The 22,765-nt window shown below is 53.2% G+C and overlaps 5 protein-coding genes and 1 non-coding gene across 6 annotated transcripts; 3 read left to right on the forward strand and 3 right to left on the reverse strand.

Moving 5' to 3' along the window:
* Nucleotides 1–1,703: 1,703 nt before the first annotated feature.
* Nucleotides 1,704–5,278, reverse strand: QC764_117570 (uncharacterized protein). Its single transcript, XM_062943022.1, has 6 exons — nucleotides 3,854–5,278; nucleotides 3,527–3,740; nucleotides 3,313–3,346; nucleotides 3,181–3,239; nucleotides 2,765–2,829; nucleotides 1,704–2,208 (listed from the first exon to the last, which is right to left on the reverse strand). Exons 1-6 carry the CDS (start codon nucleotides 4,537–4,539, stop codon nucleotides 2,163–2,165), a joined length of 1,104 nt encoding a protein of 367 aa, XP_062806075.1. The 5' UTR covers nucleotides 4,540–5,278; the 3' UTR covers nucleotides 1,704–2,162.
* A 141-nt stretch (nucleotides 5,279–5,419) lies between these two features.
* QC764_0020910 lies at nucleotides 5,420–5,515 on the forward strand. The gene has a single exon. It is a non-coding gene; the product is annotated as a tRNA-Ile (tRNA).
* A 348-nt stretch (nucleotides 5,516–5,863) lies between these two features.
* On the forward strand, nucleotides 5,864–8,152 carry QC764_117580 (uncharacterized protein; the record flags this gene model as incomplete). The annotated part of the gene is made up of 1 exon (XM_062943023.1): nucleotides 5,864–8,152. The coding sequence occupies one exon, from the start codon at nucleotides 5,864–5,866 to the stop codon at nucleotides 8,150–8,152; it is 2,289 nt and encodes a 762-aa protein (XP_062806076.1).
* Nucleotides 8,153–8,356: 204 nt separating this feature from the next.
* On the reverse strand, nucleotides 8,357–11,540 carry DIP2 (beta transducin). Its single transcript, XM_062943024.1, has 2 exons — nucleotides 11,423–11,540; nucleotides 8,357–11,367 (listed from the first exon to the last, which is right to left on the reverse strand). The coding sequence occupies exons 1-2, from the start codon at nucleotides 11,437–11,439 to the stop codon at nucleotides 8,499–8,501; spliced, it is 2,886 nt and encodes a 961-aa protein (XP_062806077.1). The 5' UTR covers nucleotides 11,440–11,540; the 3' UTR covers nucleotides 8,357–8,498.
* A 5-nt stretch (nucleotides 11,541–11,545) lies between these two features.
* On the forward strand, nucleotides 11,546–13,186 carry ARC35 (Arp complex subunit). The gene is made up of 4 exons (XM_062943025.1): nucleotides 11,546–11,851; nucleotides 11,940–12,604; nucleotides 12,657–12,806; nucleotides 12,862–13,186. The coding sequence occupies exons 1-4, from the start codon at nucleotides 11,790–11,792 to the stop codon at nucleotides 12,939–12,941; spliced, it is 957 nt and encodes a 318-aa protein (XP_062806078.1). The 5' UTR covers nucleotides 11,546–11,789; the 3' UTR covers nucleotides 12,942–13,186.
* Nucleotides 13,187–15,675: 2,489 nt separating this feature from the next.
* QC764_117610 (uncharacterized protein) lies at nucleotides 15,676–20,812 on the reverse strand. The gene is made up of 3 exons (XM_062943026.1): nucleotides 19,471–20,812; nucleotides 18,143–19,000; nucleotides 15,676–18,091 (listed from the first exon to the last, which is right to left on the reverse strand). The coding sequence occupies exons 2-3, from the start codon at nucleotides 18,928–18,930 to the stop codon at nucleotides 17,026–17,028; spliced, it is 1,854 nt and encodes a 617-aa protein (XP_062806079.1). The 5' UTR covers nucleotides 18,931–19,000; nucleotides 19,471–20,812; the 3' UTR covers nucleotides 15,676–17,025.
* Between the last annotated feature and the right edge of the window lie 1,953 nt (nucleotides 20,813–22,765).

Below are 22,765 nucleotides of genomic sequence, written 5' to 3' on the forward strand. Positions count from 1 at the left end.
CCGACGGATGCCCCAGCCGGGATGACCTGAGACAAGATCGAATACACACGAAAATAGGGACTCATCTATAATCACGCCACAAAAGGGTTGCAGCCAAGTTCTACTACAGTTTGTGGCACCTTACGGGCAGTGTTGTGCTACATTCTCTTGTCATTCTTAGGTTCTATCGGGGGGTTTACTTCGCACCTGGCCATTTAGGACGATCGCCTCTGTCGTAGGGGCGATATTCAGAGATGATTGACAGGGGAAATCGTTTACACCATCCCACCACAGCAAGTCACGAACAAAAAAGGGGTCTAGCCCAGAGTATGACTTGAGTGAGGTTGCTTTCGCCACTCCCAACCTTGAAACGCTGCTTCTGGGCCTCTTGAATGCAAGACCAAGTCCGTTTTTCAAGGTTCAAGTCCGCAACTTCAAGATACTTCCTCTCGCTCGGTCCGTTTACTCCTCCTTAAATGCATACATCCTATTATCTGAACCCCCTCTCCACCTTGGACCCAAACATCGGGATGGGATGAGACGATAGACGGGACCTAAACTCAATTCTATCCTAACCATCATCCGAACCTTGAAAACGAGCTCCCATTCGAAACAGCAACTCTACCTAGTCTCTTGGTAAACTGTCTAGTCTATACCAACAGAAGCAACACGGTCAAAAAACTCCGAAACTAGCACAAGACCAAGCTAATGCTGCATGCCTCTCTGCCCAAAGTAGGTATATGCTGTCAAGCTTAGCCTGGGTACGGGTTCCATAACGTGCGATAGGCTGGACGAGTAGGAATCCATGCCCAGTCTCCTCTTTTTCTTGTCGTCAACTCGCTGTCAGCAAATTCCTCCTCTCGCTTATGATCATAACATCGACAGAGCTTCAGTCATGTTGCACTCGCGCTTTTGCGCCGGTGCTACATAACCTGTCTTTCAACCATCTATGTAGGTCTAGTCCAATACTTGTGCGCCTACAATCCACACATAATACGATCTGGAGTTCCAGACCCGGGCCATTCCGTCCCACTCGAAAGGAGCGCCAGCACCAGAGTGGTATTTCATGATGGCAAAAAGCAGTTTCCCGTCTCACATTGATGTCAACACCATACACAAGGAGTAAACAGACATCAAGAAACCAAAATCCACAGTGGCAAACCCCCCAAGCAGGTAAAGCAAGTCATCATCCATGTTAGCCACATTTAGTGCCTAATCTCTTCCTAAATAAAGCATAAAAATCAATAAAGCCATTCCACTTACCAACGCTCTCCATCAAAACCAAGAAATCTCAAACGAAAATATCACGGAACTTCCAACCAAACCCAACGAACTCCTCCTCTGTGCCTATGAAACGTCCCCGTCTCTCCCCAAAGAAGTGACAAAAGCCATGCAAAACTCATAAAATAGTAAGGCCAAAAATGCCTAAGGGTAATGACCAGACTGTTCAGACCAGACGAATCTGCCTTATTGCAACATGATAACTCCTGTCGCACAACGCCCCTTTCCCTGCTTCAAACATTTTCTCCCGCCTCAAAACTTTCCACATGGGCATTTTTCTCAAAGCAGCATCCCAAAAATCTCACGATACCCGCGCCTCCCCCACCCCATCTGACCATATAACCCCCCCTTGCCTTTAGGTTCATCCAATACCGATTACAGTATGCACTCTGCACCTCCGTGGCAAGGACTGCCGAAACGACAAGGCCATACCAGTGGTTGTTGTTGTTCGGTACCTTTATACAATGTCAATCGCGCCCATCTACCAAGAAACCCAATTGTCCACTCCTTTTTTTTTTTTTGTTTTTTTTTGTTTTTCTCAACAGCCGCCCTCGCCGCCACCTACCACCACTGCTCATCGTCTGTGTATCAGGGTCTCGTCCCCTCAGATCACAGCATATCCTCATTGTATGGTCTGTCCGGACTCAATCAATTATCGCGTGATCCAACAATTGTGATTATAACGGCTTGCCACCTATCCAAAAGGGAATCCTAAAACACAAAACTCCAGACGCAAACCCCCTGAGGATATCCAACTGTCCAGTAAAACCAACCCAGCAAACCTCCCATTTCTCTCCAAGCAACACCAAAAACACAAGGCAGAAAGAGACACAAACCTCCTCCATTTACTAGTCCCACTCCCCCCCCTTCGCCCCAGTCCCGACTTTGTACCACTCTCCATCTCACTTCTTCTTCTGATTCTCCGGGTTGTACTTGTCCTTCCAAATCCTAAAAAAACTCGCCGTCAGCTCTCCAGTCTCCCCCAAACCAAAACCAAACCAGAAAATCTGCCCAACCGATTCCCGCTTCCCTTGAGTAACCGTACCACACCACAAATTACACAGCATCCATCCGCATCTTACGGGCCCGCGATACAAAAATGCGGTGATAAGTAAACACAGCAAGAGGGCAACACACCACGGGTGGGCGTACCACCGGCACTTGGCTCCAGCAAAAAGAAACGGAGACCTGCACCACCCAACCTTACACCACGCCCCCTCCATAAAAACAACCCAATCGGACAAAGGTACATATCAAAGGATATCAACCTCTCAGAATCCAAGACGGTGGAGGGGGTGTGGTGAGAGAACAAAAAGTAGGGCGGACAGAAAAACGTATGGCTATCGAGACAGAAAGAGCAGTTTTGCTCAACCTATCACGCAAACAAGACGCAAGTCATATCTGCAACATTGTTCTGCCGTTGCATAAATCACCACACACTGCGTAACTGCAGTCTTGTGTGGGAAAGAAGAGAAGGAGAAAAAAAAGCCGGATATGTGCTTACCAGGTGTTTCCAATAATCTTGTTTCCGTTTTCTTCGGCTCTCCGGTAGTACTTCGCTGCCGTAAACTGTTGTGTTCATGCAGTTCAACTGTCAGCCTCATGCGATGGACCTTAAAAAGAGTGTGGTGCTTTCCCCCCCCTCACTGAAAGAAGCTTGCGAATTGTGATTCGTCCTTTTCAGGCAAAAAAGCCCCGTTGATGCCCAACTGCTCTTGATTCGACAGGAAAGCCACACTTCCAACCGGCATCACTTGTTGACAGACCGACCGGAAAGTGTGAACATGGGAAGTGTGCCGCTGCTGCTTGTCCAGCTGGCATGGTAACGCCCAGGCAATCTCGATGCCGGCCTTCATGTGTGTACAAGCGACCAAAAAAAAAAGTTGACATCTGAGAAAATGTGAGACAATATTTACTGACCTTGTCCTTCTTAGTGCCGAACCCCTCAAGATAGCACCATGCGACTTCGTTCATCGCGTCTGTAAACAGCAAAAGATGAGCTGGTTAGCTTGCTCTCCACGGGCTTAGTCCAGAAATGGATGGCCAACATACCAGTATCGCCGAGATTCGCTGCCGTTTCGTAGTACTTAGATGCATTGTCAGTATCAACAAAAGATGTGTTCAACCCACGACCCTTCAGGAGGAGCTCTCTCGAGCACACTTGTGCAAAACTGGATATGCATACCAGCCACACGTTGAGACGTCACCATTAACCGTTCGCCGTTGCATTCAAATCAACAAGCAGCAGCAAGAAAAACAAACCTACCTGCTTTGCAGCAATGGGGTCCTTGGCAATACCCCATCCGTGTCGGAAGCAATTGGCCAATTCGAATATGGCCAGAACCAGCTCGCCCTTGGCTGCTCCTCCTTTCTTGAGTCCTGCTTGGAGGGCCATCTGCTCAATCTCGGCGGCGTTGGATGCTGCCGCGGAGAGATAGTTGACAGCGGCAGCAGTGTTCGGTTGGCAACCCCATCCGTGTCTGATATCCGTTAGCTTACGAACATAACCATCACTGGACCAGCCCGCCATTTTGTTGATGCTTTGCGAGATGGACACTTCTGTCTCTAGTGCAGGCATGGCAGAGGCACATACCTGAGGGCGAGACCATAGAGAACCTGGCTAAGGGGGTTGTTGGCCCCCTTAGGATCCGCTAACCGGCCAAACAACGCCGTCGACTCTTCCAGTTTTCCTGCCTCATGCAACCTGATAGCCTCCTGGATATCCTCGTCGATGGCCTTCGATGACACCACCTTGACCCTGGGATCTGGCGCCTCGTCCGCGGACGCATCGCCTAAGCGCAACTGAGGTAGAGTCGGGGGAGAACTTCCGTGATCGGGGGTCCCTGGCCGGCTGCGATGCTTCTCGTTCTCGCGAGCAAGCAGAGTGGCTCGCTTCTCCCATTGCGACTCGGTCCCCTCCTTGTCCTCGACGCCCCCCTCCGGAACCACGATCTCCGGCAGATCTTGCGGTACGATCTCGCTACTGGCTGGACTGCGGCTCAGGTGTAGCCGTTGCGATAGGCGCTTGTGGCCACCGCCTTGGTTGCTCGATGCAGATGCGCTTCGGCTGCGGTTACTTCGGAAGACGTCGAGGCTTCGGCGGGACTTCTGGGGTGTTTGCGGGCCTGGACTGAGGAACCCGTCGTTACTAGCACCAACGGGTTCTCCTGGAGGCTGGATCACCTCGGCACTATGGGTATCGGATCGCACAAACGTGAAATCGAGGGTGCTGTTTCCCTCCTCCTCCTCCTTCTTCCTGAACTTGTCGCGGAAACCCATCTTGGTAACGATTTGTCGACACGAGGCAAGCTAACGTCAGGTTTGGCACCGGGATATGTTTGCGATTTGAGTCCTACGGTAAAACAAAATGAAAGTCGAAGAGTTGGTTTCTTGGGAAGCCGAGGTGTCCGGCAAGGTGGGTTGGGTTATGCTGGGTACGTGTGATTGCCTATAATCTTGCCAAATTCACAATGCGACAGCCACGCGGGGTACAGATATCGACGTAGTTGAGGCTGGCAAAGGAGAAGGAAGGATTGTGGTATTAAAAGAAGAGCAAAACGAAAGAGAGGCTGACTATGTATTGGGACAGTGGTTAAGGTATGTTCTCAGTTGCACTTGGCGCCATGTTTGAAGTCCTCAGCCCGACGGCATTCTTCCTGGAGATTGGATGTCGTCCGTTTGAGATTCAGGCCTTGGGGCGGGGCGGAGTCTCCAACGCGGCGGAGGCTGCGGAGCGGGCTGTGGCACACCCGTGGACCCCTCATCGTCCCCAAGACAAGGGGGAGAAGGTTGAGCGGGCCGCCATAGCATGCCATTGGTACATCAGGTAATTGACTGCGGTGATGCTGCTATGTGATCGGACATATGATTATATACCTAGACGCCATGTAGAAAGCGAAACTGTGAGAACCGTTACAAGCTGCCTCTCGCAAAGCCAAGATAGAATAAGGAAAGATGACGGCTGCAAGAAGAGGTCTGTTTCAGTGCTTCTTGACAGCTGATGTCAGAGTCGAAAAGCTGAAGTGGCTGACAACCGGAAGTTACCAACGCGAGGCAGCAACTATTCCTGTATGGCCTGTGCTTCTTTCATCATAATGCCTTGATTGTTTTGGGCCACTCATGTACCCAAAACGCGACCCCATTTTCAACAAATCATCAAGCCCGATTAGCTCAGCTGGTTAGAGCGTCGTACTAATACTGGTACACACCTGTAAATGGTATGCGAAGGTCAACAGTTCAATCCTGTTATTGGGCATATTCTTATGTGTGTTTTTTTGTGAGCCTGCTCACTACTTTCCTTCTCCTTTTGCCTGCGTCAAAATCCACGGCCACTTTTTTGTCGGATATGGTGGTTTGGGATGTCATGCTGTCAATGTAGCCATGTGGAGCAAAGCCCATATTTGGCGGGCTCTAACCAGGTCTGGAGGAGGCTGTTCTTGCTCACAATAAATTCGGCGCCAGCACGGACCTCATGTTCACGGCCCTGAGCTCAATTGACAATTGGACAAGAGACCGATAGCATCGCAATTGGTTTTCGTCTCATGGCCGATTCTTTTGGATTTGGCCGAGGCAGCGCGTCGGCATTGCCTCCCACGGAACCACCATGGCTCCCACGCCAAAAACTACGCCAATTCGCCGGCCCCTGACCTTGAAAGGAGTCGAGAGAAAGAAGCCTGGGCCAGCGCCGAAACCCTTGTCCGAGAAGCTCAAGGCGAAGGCCCTCAAGCAGATCAAACGCGTCGAACGAAGCTACACCCGCGAGCGCAAGATCGAAGTATTGCTTTATCTCCTTACCCACCGCGTCCCGGACTCTGGCCCCCGAAAAACACCACGCCGCCGGATTGGCCAGCCCCAAGAAGATTGCTCAACACAACCGGTTGTCGAGAATGAGAATGGGGAACTTGTTTGGTACAGAGCACCCACGTACGCCGAAGCTTCGGACTTTTGGAAGATTCCTACGCCAACGATTCAGGGATGGTGGGATTCACGGGACAAACTACTCGAGGGGACGGGTATTGAAGTCCCCAAGGTCGGGCCAGGAGGTGTTCCAAAGGCGTTGGAAGGCTGGAAACCACTGAGCCAGCGTTCAACATTTCGAACCAAAGAAGGAATGCAGCAAGAGGAACCAGTGGTGACGGTTGCGAACCCAAATACGAACGGTGCCACTCCAACTCCCTCGTCATCTGCTGGGGCTTCGTCTGCTGTACCGATAACAACAGCACCGATGACCCCGTCCGTTCGAATCATAGGTCGTGTGAATCCACAACCGCATTACAAACCACCTCCGCCAGCACCTCGACCACCTGCCCCATTAGCCCCCGCTCCGGCACAGCAAATGCCACCGGCTCAAAATAGGCCAGTGGCACAGGCCCCTCCGGTTCAGACCCCTCCCGTCGCGCCAGCAAATCGGCTGGCAGCCCAACCAGCTCCGCATCATGCTCCGCAACCCGGAAAACCTGGCCTCCAACCCGCCGCACACCAGGCTCCGGCGTATCCACAAATACCGCCGGCTTTTGACCCTTCAAACTATGTTGTGCTATACACTGGGCCTCATCCCGGACCTTGGAGCTATCCTGGGCAGCATTGCATACCGCCGGGCACGGTGCTGCCCATAGTTTACGCCGGGCAACCAGTCGAGCTCGGGCCGCCATGTTTTGTGACTGTATATCCCGGCCCACCTTCGTCTGCGCTTACGCCGCCAGCTCCGAGTGGCATGCACAACCGGCCTCCACAACCGGCCCCGCAAGCCGGTCAACATTCGGCAGGTCAAGCCCAAGGCCCACCACAAGCTCCGCATCCCGGACAACAGCAAACTCCACCACCACCACCCGGTTATCGTCCGCCACACGTATCAAATGGACCTCCGCCTAATGCCCAACCTCCACAAGGGCAAAGATCAACTGGACCGTCGCCGCCAGTTCCATATGTAAGACCGTCAGGATACATCGGCCCATATGCGCCACCTGGGTTCGCACCAGCTAACCAAGCCGGTCCACCCCCGCAACCACAGAAGGCCGTATCCCAAGGCCGGTCCTCATTACGGACACCAGGTGCGAACATCGGACGTGCCAGCAAGCCGAAGTCTCGAGTCCAGTCGCCTCCGGCCGTGCCCAACGGTGTCAGTACCCAGCTTGAGTCCGGAAATAATGGTCAAACTCCCGTTGCAGCCCAAGACCCATCTGCGGCCGGTTCTACTTCTAGCTCTGATGCGTCTGTCTCTACACCTGCGGAACCTCAGGTAACTGGTTCGGTCGATGTACAACATCAAGACGCCAGCAACGACAAAAATCGGCCCGACAGTCATGTTCACGATCAGGCCGGTGAACCGACGCCCAGCACTCAGGCGCCGATGTCGCCAAGTGGTGATCAAGATGGGGTGGTGCCAGCAAATACTGTCTCAGGGGAGTCAGCAGCAATAGATCGAGATTCCTCATCTGCGGAGGCTGATTCAGAAAAGGCTGCGGCAACGACCCTAGAAGAAACTATGCAAGACGCCACACCACAAGAAGAGATGAACGTCACTCCCACAACGGCTGAAGACGATACCGCGATGGAGGAGGCGCTGGAGCATGTCATGGAGGAGGCGATGAAGCAGGAGGCGATGCTGGAAGACTCGGCTGGTGGTGAGACACCTGCTTCTTTGTCGGGGTTGTCCTCGCCTAATGATGGCGCGGATGAGACGCGGATGGAAATCGACAGTGAAGAGGCAAAGTCCTCGTCACCGTCACAGAACGGGGAGGCGTATGAGACACCGTATGAAACGCCTGCTGTTGTTGAGACTGACGGTGGTGATGAGGGTGATGAGGATGATGTCATGGTTGATACACCGCCCGAAGACAATGCACAACCTGCTTCGTCAGAGGCGGAGGCAGTGGAGAGTGAAGAGGAGTAGTGGTCCTGATTAATTTGTAAATAATGTGCTGGATGTGGGTGGTATTTTGTTGCCGTGGAAACACAACAAGTTTAGCGTTGATATTCACTAAAGCGAAAGTGATTCAAGGGGGACTGGAAAAAGGGTAGGGGGAAAGATACCATGGACTGAGTCGCAAAATAATCATAATGACAAAAACTGCCAGAGCAGTACAAAGTATCACAAAACTTCAAAGATGTTGAACTTGACATTTTACTCAAATTCAGAAACACCATCTCTATCTACCATGCCATTTAACAAGCCATCAGAAAGCTCCCCACTCGCTTTTCTTCACCACACATTTGCCCCAAACCATCCATTACCAAGTCTAAGAGAGACTAGCAAAAGCCCTCTTCCTCACCTCCTTCTTCTGCTTCTCCTCCTCCTCCCAATTCTCATCCACGAACCCCTTGACACTCCTCTCCTCAATCTGCATCCCCACCACCCTCAACGCCGCAATATTATACCCCATCTCATCCTTCTGCTTCCTCAGCGCCTGCCTCAGATTGACTCTGATCCCGTCCAGCATCTGGCGCATCGTCCTGCTGCTGACAATCTGCTTGTGGTGGGTTTTGAGCATGAAAAACAAGATCCTGCAGGTGAGAGGGATGTTCATGCTCCGTAGCGCGAAGAGGTTCAAAAAGGTGAACAGCATCGGCACTGACGCAAAGGGAAGAACCAGAAGCGCATCGTGGAGCGCGGACGCTTTGATCTTGGAGAGGGTGTTCATCACGTATTGCTCCGCCGTGATGTTCCCCAGCGCCATGAAGATGGCGTGCCGTTGCGGCGGCGCAAGGTTGGGGTTGGAAGCCTTGGCTACTTCCCACTCTTTCACCACGTTGAGGTCTGCCAGGCCGAGCTCGAGGGCCTCGGCTATTCTCTCTCCTGCCATCAACGTCTCAACCGTCTGTTTTGATGCTGCGGCAACCTCGCGGTTTTCATCCTGGGCGTCGGCGTCTTGCTCCAGGGAGGTGGTGAGCGTAGATTCGTAAAGCTCTTCCAGTTCCTTTTCGCGCTCTTCCTCGAGGAAGATCTGCTCGTCCGTTTCCTCCCATACACGAATAGACTTGTCATGAGAGGCGGACACGAGGAAGTTACCCGCGTGGGAGATGGCAAGGGCCCAGATCTCCCCGTGGTGGCCGTCGATACGTTGGATTTGCTCGAATTTATCCCCGTCCCAGTATTTGATCGTGCGGTCTTTGGACGCAGAAAAGAAGTGATGTCCGTTGCCGTCCGAGTTGTGGGGGATGAAGGCTACTTGGAGGATCGAGTCTTGGTGACCAAACAAGGCTTTGTGGCAGTCGCCGAAATCGAGACCCCATATTCTGATGTTCTTGTCGGCGGAGGAGGTGATGATTAGTTTGCTGTCGAAGGAGATGTCCATGCTTAAGACGGGGAGTTTGTGGCCGTAGAGGTTGAGGTAGAGTTTGAGGGAGTCGACAAAGAAGACCTTGACTGTGCTGTCGAGGAGAGACACAGCCAGGAGCTTGGAGTCGGGGGAGAATTTCAGACTGAGAATGTCGTCAGATACCTTGAGTATCCTCGACTGGACCAGCTTGAGTTTTGGTGTGGTTCTCGTGGTGCCAAGAACTTGCTCCTGGACAATCTTGAAGTCCCAGAATTTGGCTGCTTTGTCGGCACCTCCTGACACCACAGACTTGCCATCTGGGTGGACTTGTAGCGCCCAGATAGCATGGCCCTCGTGTGCATTCACGCTCTCCAGCAACGCCGCGGAAGCCACATCGTACAGTTGGAGCTCTCCCTCCTTGGTTCCCACCACTACCACCTTGTCACCTGGCAAAAATGCGCAGCAGAGCGCATAACCACACTCAAATGTTCTAATGCAGGCTTGTGTCTTTACGTTCCAAATCTTCAGCGAACCATTGGCAGCAGATGCCAGCATTTTGTCGTCCGAGCTGAGTGATAGCGAGCGGATGTCTGTGCGATGGCCTGGGAGATCAACACCCAGTGCCTTGTTGTAATCGGCGACATCGGTCTTGGACTTGAGCTTGTCCTTTCCAACAATCGTATAGAGCTCCAACAAGTTGTTTGTGGACCCTACAAGTAATTGCAGGTCCTTGCTCCCTTGTTGTATCGCCCAGTCGACTGATCTGACCTTGCCCGTGGTTCGTACGATAACGTGCTGCGCAAACACATCAGAAATCTCGGCCTTGTTGATGTCGTCGGCGCCCTCATCCTCCATGTCAACATCGGCGCCCTTCTTATTTTTTGCCAGTTTCTCCTTTCTTCTCTTCTTTTTCCTGGCCAAGCTCTTCTTGACCTCTGATTCCGTCCGTATCCTCCAAATTTCAACGTTCTTCTCGACTCCGTGTACGGCGAAGTAATCCCGGCGGGGGTGGAAAATAACCTCGACTGCGCGCTCTTTGCTCGATCGGTGTAATGTGCCTCTGTCGTGGAGGAAGTTTACTGATTGTGAAAGGTCGACTCGTTGCGCCGAGGCAGCCAGTGCCACGACATCCAATGCCCACACCTTCATTTCGCCATCGTTCCCAGCAGTCACGCAGCCGCTCAGATCCGGCGAAACTCCTAGCGCCCAGCATTCGCCATTGCTTTGCGCAACGTGTGTCTCGATACAGTGGCGGGATGAAAGATCCCAGAGCTTAATCAGCGAATCTTTTCCTGTCGTAAGAAGGAATCCCTCTGCGCCCTCGTTGTCCACCGCCATCAACGCCTGCTCTCCATCTTCTTCCTGCACCACCGGCTCCGGCTCAATGAACCTCAGGCCGGTAACCTGATCTTTGTGTCCTCTCAGCTTGTACTGTCCCACCTCGGCCACCAGATCCCAAACAATAACGTCGGTATCCTTCGAACCGGAGGCCAGGCGCACACCAGTCTTGTCGAAAGCGAGAATAGTGACGGCCGACTTGTGGCCGTTGAAGCTCACTACGGAGGTGGCGATCTTGCTGTCCCAAATGCGAATACTGCCATTTTCGTAGCCGACAGCGAACAGATCGGGGTCGGTCTTGCTTTGCGCGATTGCGGTTACCAGAGCTCTGTTGTTCTCTTCTTTCCAGCGGCTGAGGAGTTCGCCCTTCTTGATATCCCAGACTAGCACCTCCTCATTGGCGGCGACGACAGCTTGGCCGGCGCTGCTTTTCGTCTTGTCCTTGGACGACCAGACAATGTTGGAGCTGCTGGATGCGACGACGCCGAAGGACTTTGATGGCTCGAATTTTCTGAGACGGTTAGGGGTGTTATCGAACAGAGCGATGGTTCCAGACAAATACTTACAGGTAGGACTTGACCATATTTGCGACTCGAGATTATCCAATGCAGGCGCACCTCTCAATCGTTGTGGAATGTCCTTGCGCTTCGAGGGAAGTGCTTGTCTTGCTCAGGACTTTTTTTTGGCGGCGATAAGATAAGAATTACAAAGGTGAAAACACCGACACTAGCCACACCCGTCGGCAAGGGTTCAGTGGCTGCGGCTCCAGGAATTGCGGGGCAGTAGCTTCAGGGGAGGGGCCTGGTCCGCAGCTTGTCGCAAGCCGAGCAACGTCAGCCTTCCCAGTTGCAACTGACAGGCCCCACTAAAGCTTTCCCCCAACTTCATCATCAACACCATAGCTACCCGTCGAAGCCGAAACCAGGGGACAAGATGTTGCTGCTCGATTACCAGAATGTGCTGATACAAACGGTGCTCACGGAGCGTTTCTCCGGGTGAGTGTTGTCTTGTCTCTACCAATCTCACCGCCAAGCCCCCCCTGACCATCACCGCCATAGCTAACCAACAATGCGCCCAACACAGAGCACCCCCCGTGTCCATCGACCAGACCGTGTCCGACTTTGACGGCGTCATCTTCCACATCTCCACCCCCGACACCAAGACGAAGATTGTTGTGTCTATGCAAATCCGCTGCTACAAGGACCTTGTTCGTTACGGCGCTGAGGAACTCCTGGCTGAGGAATATGGCCCGTATGTTATCCCGCCCGAGCCGGGTTATGACTTTTCCCTCCAGATCGACCTCGAGAATCTCCCAGAGGACAAGGAAGCCCGCGATGCGTTGATCATGAAGATTGCTCTGTTGAAGCGCAATGCCATGGCTGCCCCTTTTAAGCAGGCGTACGAGGAGCACTACCACCTGAAGGCCGAGGCGGCCAAGTTCACATCCGAGGAAGCGCCACAGGGTGTCAAGGAGGGCGGGTCCGTGAAGGCTATTCAGTACCGTGAGGAGGAGGCGATCTATGTCAAGGCCAGTCATGATCGCGTCACTGTTATTTTCAGTACCGTGTTCAGGGAGGAGACGGATCGCGTGTTTGGAAAGGTGTTCATCCAGGAGTTTGTGGATGCCCGCCGGAGAGCTATTCAGAACGCGCCTCAGGTGCTGTTCAGGAATGATCCGCCATTGGAGTTGCAGGGTGTGCCGGGTGTGAAGAATACCGGCACCGGGGAGATTGGTTATGTTACTTTTGGTATGTCTCGACATAACCGGCGTGGGATAACATGTGCTAACATACAAACTAGTTTTGTTCCCTCGCCACTTGACTCCTCAGCGTATGAATGATGTTATTTCACATATTCAGACCTTCCGCGATTACTTCCACTACCATATCAAGGCCTCCAAGGCTTATATCCACACTCGGATGAGAAGGCGGACGGCAGACTTCCTCCAGGGTATGTTTGTTCCCTACCACTGTTCCCTGAGTATCATCCTAACGCTTTATATCAGTCCTCCGGAGAGCGAGACCAGAGAACGAAGAAAAGGAGCGCAAGACAGCGAGCGGGAGAACCTTCAAGGCTGGAAACTAGTTTGTTTGGGGCGTGTTTTGGAGTTGAGCGTCTTTTATGGATGTTGTGTATAGGGTGGAGCAATGCAAGCAACGGTCGGGTGACTAATTTACAGACAAGACCTTGGATCGCTGCTCCTTCCCACATCACTGCGTTACCGCATCAACCACTGCCACATCAACACGTTACCCCTTCATCATGTCAACACACTACCCCTTGGCCACAGTAATCCATTACCCTTTATAGAATTGGCGCATTGCCTCTTCGCTATCTTATCATACCACTAGTTCTAGTCGCTTTGAAGACTCTCGCTTGTTTCTTTTCGACATATTGACATATCAATACAGGGTAGCGTACCTTGGACATCTTACCTTGTCTTGTCAGGGGCACTTCAACCGCCAGCTGTACTTCCCTTCTTTTCATATCCGGCACTGTAAAATTTGCAAACCCACCAACGCTCTTCGTTTACTCCTCCTTCCGTCTTCGGAATCCCCTCAGTTTCACTCATCTGGCCATACCCCTTGACCCAGAGGGCCAGGTTTCACAGCATCCACCTGGCGTGTTACAGCTTCAAGTCGTGCCCACCGCCGGAGCCGCATGTCCGCTATCTCTTCGTTTAGGGTTTTTTCCTTTCCTTTTACTTACCTACCTACCTAGGTACACGCCCCTCCCACAGTCCCGTCCGCCCCGCCTCGTACTGCCCGTTGCTGCTTGATGCGGTGTTTGCTTTTTTTCTGGTGAGCACGACATACCCTAGCGGTGGTGGGTGGGGGGCGGACACGACATGCGCCCTTCCCCCTTCCCTGGCTGACCTATGCTGTGATCCCTTCATGGCTGGAAACCTACCTACCTACCTTGTCGGTTTCGCCCGTGCTTTTTGGGCTTGTGGTCGGCGGTCTCCGCGTGAGGTATGGGGTTGTGGGTTACAAAAGAGGGAGGACAAAAAGTTGAGAAAATAGATTAATCCGACCCGGGAGTTTGGGGAGGTTGAAAGGGGGGAAGTCTCGGTGGACGGATTGGGAAGGGGATGGTGGTAATATGACGGGATTGTAGAACTATCTGTTTGATAGGTGACATGGTGAGGTTATGTTTGGGGTTGTGGATTTGTTTACCTCTATGACAAGAGGTGTGTGTAGAGGGGTGACGTGATGGATAAGATGAAGCTTTTGATCACGTTATTGACAATTGGTAGTCGATCCGGGCCGATCCTACCGGTTGCCGTCCTCTCTCTCGGTCATTCGAAGAACGTTTGGGGGTCATGTCAGCTCCCCTCTCAAGTTTCAGCCCCCAAACTCCCCCCATTCCGGAGTGCATTTCATCTGCCGAAACGTGCATCCCCCAGGTTTTGATACTGGCTTGCAACGTCACCAGGTGTGAGTGGGCTCTTTTGCAGCTACCATCTCGATGTCAGGCAGGTGTCCCGGGCTCTGTGTGTTCAGGTGTGTTCCAGAAGGGTGGTGTGATCGCTATGGTGCCCAATTACCTCACCACTTTCTCTCTCTCACACACACCAGTGGGTTGGGTATCTGGTGTCCTGGCTTTCGGTCCGGCTAAAATCGCTTGATTGCACACACTTCCCGACCAAAATCTGCCGTCCCCAGGTATTTTTTGTCCAGTCCGGTAGTTTACTGCGTGCAATATAGATTACAGCTGGAAAAACGGCTGGGTCTCGTTGGAAGATTCCGAGACTTCCTTTCGGTCCCGAACAATATATGGTCGGCAGAAGTGGTTGCAGCTGAGGCAGTGCAAAATACTACAGGTCAATAAACCAACTTGAAGCAAAAAGATTATGCTGTGTCTGAAACTAGCAAGTTTGAGAATTCGAGTCTCCTCGTATCTTTTCGTGGGGGATGGAAAGTGAAGGCGGGGGAAAGTTTCACTTGACTGGTGGAAAATGCATCATCGTGAGGGGATACATAAGCAGAATAAAAAAAATGGTGCAATCATTTGCTTGCTCACCCTCACACACACACCAACTTGCCCAGTTTGTGTGTGGGTGAGAAGAAAAGCAGGCTCAGTTGCGTGACCAACATATTGGACTTACGTCAATCTTATGCCTCGCTCAGCATCCCGCTCTTGAAGCCTGTGATGAGTAGCTACCTTATGTCTCGGACTCGGGAGAATACTTCTTATCGAGCCAGTTACAGGCGCCCTTCTTCCCCTCTTCAGCCCTTTTCGTCACGAGCCTTGGCTGGCTAGCTACCAACCTACCCAACTCCATCCAACAGGCTGAACTTCTCTTCCCCATCCCGTGAATGACTCTGACTCGAACCAACCCCCACCGGCCCGCATCCCGACAGGCAGACTGTCAGACTCCGTACCCGGAGCATCGCCCTGAAAATAACCAAGCGCTGACTTCCACAGCGGCCGACAAGGCAGGTCCGTTGGGTGGTTGGTAAATACCTACCTAGGTAGATAGCCAGCCCGAAATCCAGCGAACCCGAGCAGAATCAGAACTCGTCATCAGCTCGGTCGGTCGCATCCCTTTGGGACTAATGCATGAGCTCAAGTCTCGGAAGAGGCCTCCACGGGAACAGTCACTGCAAAAGATGAAGCTACTGTGAAGAATATCACGAATGCAAAAAAGACCAAGGTACAGAGCAGTGTAAAAGTATGTAAAAGGTGTACTGAAAATTTAATTCGCTTTCCTAGCTACAAGAAATATTCCCAAGAGAGTATCGATCGCGGTATCCATATGGTTGGGCGTTCCAGCAACAACCGGACCATGTCCGAAAGAAATGTCTCTCCCCCTTCTTCCCCCCCCACTCCTCCTCTCACTGTTCAATTCCATATATGTCTGGTGGCCGTGAAAAGTATATCCAAAAACGAAAAAAAAAAAAAAATGTATAGAAGAAAAGAAAAACCGAAATCCACAATATGTACCCAAATCCGTCAAATCAAGTCCCCGTTTTCTGGCATCGCAAGGAGGGGGTGACTGCTTGTGGGCGATGGTGAACAGGGTCGGGCGTGTACTTCTTGATGCGACCATAAAAAAAAGAAGACTGCCCTTTTCTGTCACTCCTACCCAATTGGAGTCCCCCTCCTGCGAGGGATGCAAAGTCAGTTGAGCCATCGCCGTGTTACCGGCGACTCGCTCAGATATGACTCCCATCCCTTGCCGCTGTGTTCCGACCCATTTTTCTCCTCGGGGGGCGCTGCGAAGTCCGGCGGTGTGTGAAAGACAACCGCGGGGAGGGCAGGCCCAAAACATGTTTGTGAAAAGTTGGCGAGTGAAGGTGTTGGAGACATAAGAAAATAAAAATCGTTCATGAAGATGGTGTCGTCGTGACTGTGGTGTCCAGGTCGCAGCACGGCTCCGCGTTGCCGGGGCTCTTCCTCCCCGCAAGGGGCTTCCCGCGCAATGTTGACAAGGACAAATGCTCGCCGTTTTCCTTCTCAACCCCAATTTTGTTGTGTAAATTGTGTTGCCAGTCTGACTGTCTGCGAGAGATTTCTCCGCATCGCTGACAGGCCCGCGACGGCGATCCTCCAGTGTACAAAGGAGAAGGAATGATGTCGTAACAAAATAATCAATCCAAATCCGCCAATGTTCGCCGTGTTCCGCCCGCCGACCTCGCAGCAAAAAGCTCTGCTGGAAACAACCCAATACCAAGCGCCATAGGAAATACCATATGAAAAGAGAAGCCGTGTCCGAAATAGTAGGAGAGTAAAGAACATTAATCGTAGAGGAGATGCGTCCAAGAAAAATCAAAAAAGCCAATGCTCGCTTGCTAATTTTGCCAATCGAAAAGACCAAATACAAGGACAACGCAGAAAATCAGGCTGGGAAAATGTCCAAAAGAGAAGAAGAAAAAAAAAAGGCGGGCAACTCCTGTTCGCACAAGAGCGCAAAGAAGTAACAAATGTCGGAGAGCGTGAGCTGGTAGATATCTGTTTTGTGTGTGTGTGTGTTTGTGTGTCGCGGGAGCGGAAGAATTGTATGTGTGGTGGGTTTGAGAAAAAGTCATCCCCGAGGAAAAGAAAAACCGAAAATGCTGAAAGCGCCCAACGCTATGCATGTCGTGTGTGTTTCATGCAGTGTCATTCGTAGGCCGTGAACCTCGTCTCTCGTGTCGTGTAGTCGTCATCAAAGGTGTTCCATAGCTTATGACCGGTCGTTGCCGCTGGAGGCTTGAGCAGAGTTGCTCTCAGCAATCATCTTGGCAAACGATCGGACGACGTCGCTTGGAACCTGGTCCCAGAGCAGCGACCGAGTGTAGACTTCGGCAGCCGACTGCTTATTGGCATTGCGCATGTTGGCGAGAGCCTCGGCGAGATTGCGTCTGCCCTGGCTCGTAGTCCTTTCGGCACCAGCACTAGGGAGGAAATCTTGCGAGGTCAAGTCATTATATTGCGCAGCCGTAAGCGAGAAGATCTGCTCGTTGGTCTGCTGTTCGGTGGGCCGCGTCAGGGCATCGGCCATCTCACCGAGCATCGATGGTGCGACGTTGTCCACCATCGGCGTGGCAAGCGGGAGCGATGAGCCTGAGGCCTGGGTCCAGCTGGTGCCGGATGGCTGAGGAGCCATCGCAACGACCCCCGAGGGGGCCTGGCCGCTGACGCCGGCATCCTTGAGCACGTTCTCGAGGAGGGTCGCGGACGCGGCGCGGACATCCTCGGACACGCGGGGAATGCTGGGGGTCGAGCGGCTCGAGAGGACGAAAGCGCCGACGAGGAAGAGCATGAAGAGGAGGCCGCCAGGCTGGGCGGGCTTCTCGGAGTCGGTCGGCAGAGCGATCTCGGGCTTCTTGGTGGAGACGAGCTGCATCTCCTGCTTGACCTCGGCAGTCTGCTCCAAGGGGAACTCGCCAAAGACGGGCATATTCTCCCAGGAACCATCCATGGTGATGCCGTCCATCTCGTTAAAAGCGCCGGGGAAGCCCGGTGCGTTAGAGGTGGCACCCTCCATGGACTGCACGTGGTTGGTCAGGACGCCGATCTTCTTCCGCAGCTCGCCCGATTCGATCGTGTGCTTGCTGATCAACTCGTCACGCTCTCTCTCGAGGTTGTGGGCATAGGTCTGGTAGTCCTGCTTCTCCATCGAGAGCTTCTCAAGCTCCCTCTGCAGATCGGCGATGGTGTCCTCCAGGGAGGAGATCACCTCGGTGAAATGCTTCTTCTCATCCTCAAGACGCTCAGTGTGAAGCTTCTTGCGTTGTCTGGAATCAAGGCTGTGAAGATGGTTAGTCATTGTTCGCTTGCATGGGGATCGAGGTACATACGCAGCCTGTCTGTTGCGAAGGAGTCGTTTCTGCTGCTTGAGCTCCTTGATCTCTTGCTCATCGGTGGACTGGGCAATCAACTGATCGATGTTGGTCAAGTTGCGCTCAGCGGGGATGTCGAAGCGTGCGTTCTTCTTCCGGATGCCATCACCCCTCCGCAAGTCGTTGTGGGAGCGGATCAAGGGGCTGGCGGGCCGCGGTCGCTTCAAGGCCTGGCTCTTGACATCGTGGGTCATCCACACGTCCTTCTGGGGGGAGGTGGGCATGGACTGAGGGAGCTGCTGAAACATGGCGGGCTGAGGTCCGGGATTGCCAAAGGGCGTCGCTTGCACCTGGAAAGGGCTGGGCTTGGGGAACATGTTCATGGGAGCCGAGTCATATTCCGCTGGGAGGCCGTCGAATGTCTGCATCTGAGGGGTGGCGGATCCAGAGCTGGTCATGGGCCAGGTCTGGTTCGCGTAAACGGCGTGCTGGCCTCGGTCCATCTGCAGGAAGGGGTTGTTGCTCTGAGCGTCAAAGAAGGGGTTGTTCGACGGGACGGCCTGCATGTCCACTTGCTGCCAGCTCTCAGTTTTTGGCGAGAAGAGCGAGGGGGCGACTGCGAAGGAATCCCTTCTGCTATCCGTCATAGAAGGGGAGTTCTCGAAGCCCGAGTCAATGCCGCTCTGGTCAAGAATGTTGTCGTCGAGTATGCTGTCAGCCTCCTCCTCAAAGTATTTCTGAGCATGGTTGGTGTCGACTGATAACGGTCCTCTGTAGAAGTTGTCCATTGGGAATGCTGAGACCATGATGGGCCACAGGTGTGATTTGTGATTTTGTGTGTTGGGTGTTGATATTAAGAAGTGTGTGGACCAATTCCTATTATATGTTTGTGTTAGTTGTTGAGCGGACCGGGGAGCGGTGAGGGCGAAGCCACCGCTTTTTATTTCTGGGAGGCGTTGGGGGTCTGAGAGCAGGGGAGGCTCAGGGCGGCATGGATATGCGGAGAAAAAGAAACCAGGAAAAAATCCCGCTCAGGATCATGCATACCGGGTAGAATTTTCAAACTTCTGACATTCAAGCGGAACTGTTGGGGTGGTTGTGTGAAGAGGGCTTGGAGGGAGTGTTAGGTGGTGTTGTTGTTGTAGGAGGTCAAGAAGAAAGGTGAGAAGATATGAGAGAGAAGATCAAGTGGAGGAGGATTGATACTGGCTTTTGTGGGGGATGTGCTAGAAGAAGAGCGGGAGGCAGGGGTGGGCAGGTTTAAGAGAACCAAGAATTCATGTTGTGATCCATGGAGGGGTCGGAGGAGGGGGCCTTTGGGTGAGAGAAGTCGAAATGTCACTCACTCTTTGGGATCCAAGTCACACTGTCGTTTTTCTGGAAGGAGGGGTTATCAGACCTTGACTGGCAGTCTGCTGGCGATGATGGTTGGTGGTGTGGGTGTGTAAACGATGGTAGAGATCCTCGATCTTGCTTTCTGTGAAGATGAGGAGAGCATACAATGTTCAATGATGACAATGAGGATTGTGGATGGAGAGTGGGATGAAGTGGGTTGTCCTTCCCTCTATGTTATGTACTTGAAGGTGATCAGGGCCTGACTCTCTGCGAGCGCCGAAACAGAGCAGCCCAGGGTACGTACCCGACTTTGCCCAATTGAAGAGTGATGGGAGTGCAGACGGCTGTGGTACATGGGAGTGGATGTTGCGGAGAGGGGGGCATGTGCATGGGGGGAGACTTTTTTCGGAGAGGGGGAAGGGAGGGGAGGGGGTGGTGCATTGTGGGGGTGTGTGTTCGAGGCTGGGGAGTGTAGCGAAGAGAGATCCGATTTGAAGGACCACCCAAACGTGCCGGGGGGTCCAAAGTACTCTCTCTGAAAACTCCCGGAAACGCAACCAGGAAAAGGCAGACTGAGCGTCGGACAAGAAACCTGCCTGGCGGGAAGCGCAACGGCGCAAACCAGGGAAGAAGCTCACCAGACCAACCGGCCTTGCGATTGACTGATGGTGATGCCCTCTGCCCCTCTCACAGTCCGTTTCGGAAGGGTACCTCTTGTGACCGCCCCGGTACTTGCATTCTGGAACGGCAAAGCAGATGCTAACGGTTCACAGGAACGAACGAGAGGAAGGCTAGAGTGGAGATGTGGACCAGTCGAACGGAGCCAGGGAACCTCCCAAATAGGACTGTATGAAAAGAGGAAGATATCAACTGGGGATAGCGGCCAGTCCCGGGCACGCAAACCGTAGCATCTGATATCAAATCAGTGATCGCTTGCTGGACCCGGGCTTCTTCCTGGGAAGCCGCCCCAGCTTTGTCCAGCCTGGCTGGTTCTGTCAGCCGATGTTCCAGCGGGGGCTTTGCCGGAGCCGAGTGATAGGTCGATTTTCACGGCATGGGGAGCGCAAAAAAGGGAACAGGACTCAGCACTGCTGAGTACCCAGGGAGAGGGCCGCTGAAGGGTGGGCGGCAGAGACGCCGTTCTCATGATTGGATTGGGCGAACGAGTGGTTGTGAAGGACCGCCTCGACAGGTTGGGCAGCGATGGCCATATGGCATCGATACCCAAAGTGCTTGCAGAACCAGTCGTCTGCCGCAGACATGCAGCTTCTCCCACACCCCCAAAACGGGTTTGCCAGGGCTCGCTCGAACCTCGTGAGCAGAGAGTGTGCCCCCGTGAGAGTGACCCCCCGTTTTCCGGGCAGCACCATCTGATGGCTCCGGCAAGGCGGACTATCCTATTGCTCGGAGGGGTCAGAGGTGGGGTGATGCCATGACAGTAGTGCTGAAGATGATGGCGACGGCGACTGTGATCAAGACATCGAGATATGAAATCTGGAACGACATGGCGCCGCGGAGGTTCTGGCCTAGCGGTACTAGTAGCTAGCACGCATTGAGAACCCTTGAGGCTATTCTTGCGCGGGGTGTTGGTGATACACACAGTAGGCCGAGGTGGTGCTTTCGCGGGGGACAGGTAAATATCGCAGCGCCTACACTACAAACAATTCGTCAATGGCGTCAGGGTACTGTCACCAGGCATGGGATTCCTTCGTGCGACTGCGAACAGGTTCTCGTCATCGTCTTCAGCTTCAATGGGTGCCGCCAAGCTCTTTGCTCCGCGGCAGAAGCATGAGGGCCACGAGGCGTGGATGCCGTCTTCTGTCTGGAGAATCTGAAGGCTAGAGAAAAAGAGGCTATTTTGGACGAACGGTTGTGGATAAACGGGAAGTAGCGAGAACGGAAGTCTCTGGGTCCCTTTGCGGCACCATCTGTGAAGCTCCGCGGTTCCAATCATGGTCAGTCGCTTACAACGTCTGTCTGATAACGGTACGGTCACCTGACCTGCCTGGCCGAGATTCGAGAAGGCATGCTCATTTCCCCGGTTTTCTCACCTTCGATTCTTCCATTCAGCATCCTAAAACGCGCCCCTCGCCGCTACACAGCATCTCCACGCCCCAACTGACACTTGACAGTCCAATTGTGTGCTCTGTATCACCTCGAACGGTCTCCACGCGCCCTGCTTCGATGGCCAGCATCTGATATCGAAGCATATCGTTCTATCCGCACCCGAGTTGTGGCCCGCAGCCCACAACCTGGCGGCAGTCCAAACGCAAATAGAAAGATACCAGGCCAAAACGGATGGAATGGTAAAAAGTCGGTGGCTGGTATTTTGGAGTTTGGTTTGGATTGCAGCGCGTCGTCTCCACTAGACGGCGAGCCCGCAGGTGCGGAAGGGAAGCTGGCCACTCACGAGAGCTGCCCAGATGCATTTGTGCACCCGGCCGCATATCTCGAGGCCCGCGCCATCTCGACCCAAAACAAAGAGTCCTTTCGTCTCTGCCCAACCGTCGGCCTGTTTCTATTCTCTAACGCGCGGAGGAGCGCGTCTGTCGGATCCAGAGCCGGTCGCGAACGATGCACGAAAACCCACTCTATTCACACTTTTGCTCACTTGTGCTCTTGAGCCTCAGTGGTTGACTGTCAGGTGTCAGCAGCGTTTCGCGTCTCAGAGCATCATCGGCAGCCAGCCGGCAGGCATGGCACCCAATCGATTGTCTAGAGTGGTGACGGCGACATTTCACCTCACTTCACTTTACAGGCTCTTGGTCGGCTGCCATGAAAACATGAACCCCGAACCGAGTGATGAGCCATCAGCTAACTGTGAGATCAACACAACTAGGCGGATTGGAGGGCTTCCCGGCGAGCTACTGCAAGAGCAGTCCCCGCCGTGCCCTTCCTGAGGTGCCATCAGCACTTGGTCTTTGCTCTGGCTCTATCAGTCTGCCTATGCTTTGCCCGCACACATGTGCGGTTCGAGATGATAGGCAGATTTCTCGGTGTTTTGATTCCTGCCCTGCTATCGGGACGACGAGTGTGGGACGACAGCAGCGTTCCGGAGCGGAAGCGGCTGCTGCGGGCCCGTTGAGAGATGCGGCAGCGGACCGGACACGGCCAATCACCACCTTGAGGCGACCGTGCAGTTCTGGGGGCTCATTATCTTCCCACTAAGCCACCGTCCCGACGTTGTGGGAAGTGCCCCTCATAATCCTTTAGGGGCCCAGGCCATGCAGATGGGATCGAACAATGTTGTTTGTTTTTGTCACGAGCAAAGCTATCATTTGTTGATTTTCAGCTTCGGGTCCCACG

Source organism: Podospora pseudoanserina, chromosome 1 (genome assembly GCF_035222485.1).
Source record: "Podospora pseudoanserina strain CBS 124.78 chromosome 1, whole genome shotgun sequence".
NCBI lineage: Eukaryota > Fungi > Ascomycota > Sordariomycetes > Sordariales > Podosporaceae > Podospora > Podospora pseudoanserina.

Excerpts from the sequence above, each read along its gene's own strand:
- QC764_117570 (XM_062943022.1), bottom strand. The coding sequence starts at position 4,539 with ATGGGTTTCCGCGACAAGTTCAGGAAGAAGGAGGAGGAGGAGGGAAAC. Across the intron at positions 3,741-3,853 it reads CTCTATGGTCTCGCCCTCAG|ACACGGATGGGGTTGCCAAC; the intron begins GTATGTGCCTCT and ends AACGGATATCAG. Across the intron at positions 2,830-3,180 it reads TCGGCACTAAGAAGGACAAG|TTTACGGCAGCGAAGTACTA; the intron begins GTCAGTAAATAT and ends TGAACACAACAG.
- ARC35 (XM_062943025.1), top strand. The coding sequence starts at position 11,790 with ATGTTGCTGCTCGATTACCAGAATGTGCTGATACAAACGGTGCTCACG. Across the intron at positions 12,605-12,656 it reads GATTGGTTATGTTACTTTTG|TTTTGTTCCCTCGCCACTTG; the intron begins GTATGTCTCGAC and ends CATACAAACTAG. Across the intron at positions 12,807-12,861 it reads GACGGCAGACTTCCTCCAGG|TCCTCCGGAGAGCGAGACCA; the intron begins GTATGTTTGTTC and ends GCTTTATATCAG.
- QC764_117610 (XM_062943026.1), bottom strand. The coding sequence starts at position 18,930 with ATGGTCTCAGCATTCCCAATGGACAACTTCTACAGAGGACCGTTATCA. Across the intron at positions 18,092-18,142 it reads CTTCGCAACAGACAGGCTGC|CCTTGATTCCAGACAACGCA; the intron begins GTATGTACCTCG and ends CCATCTTCACAG.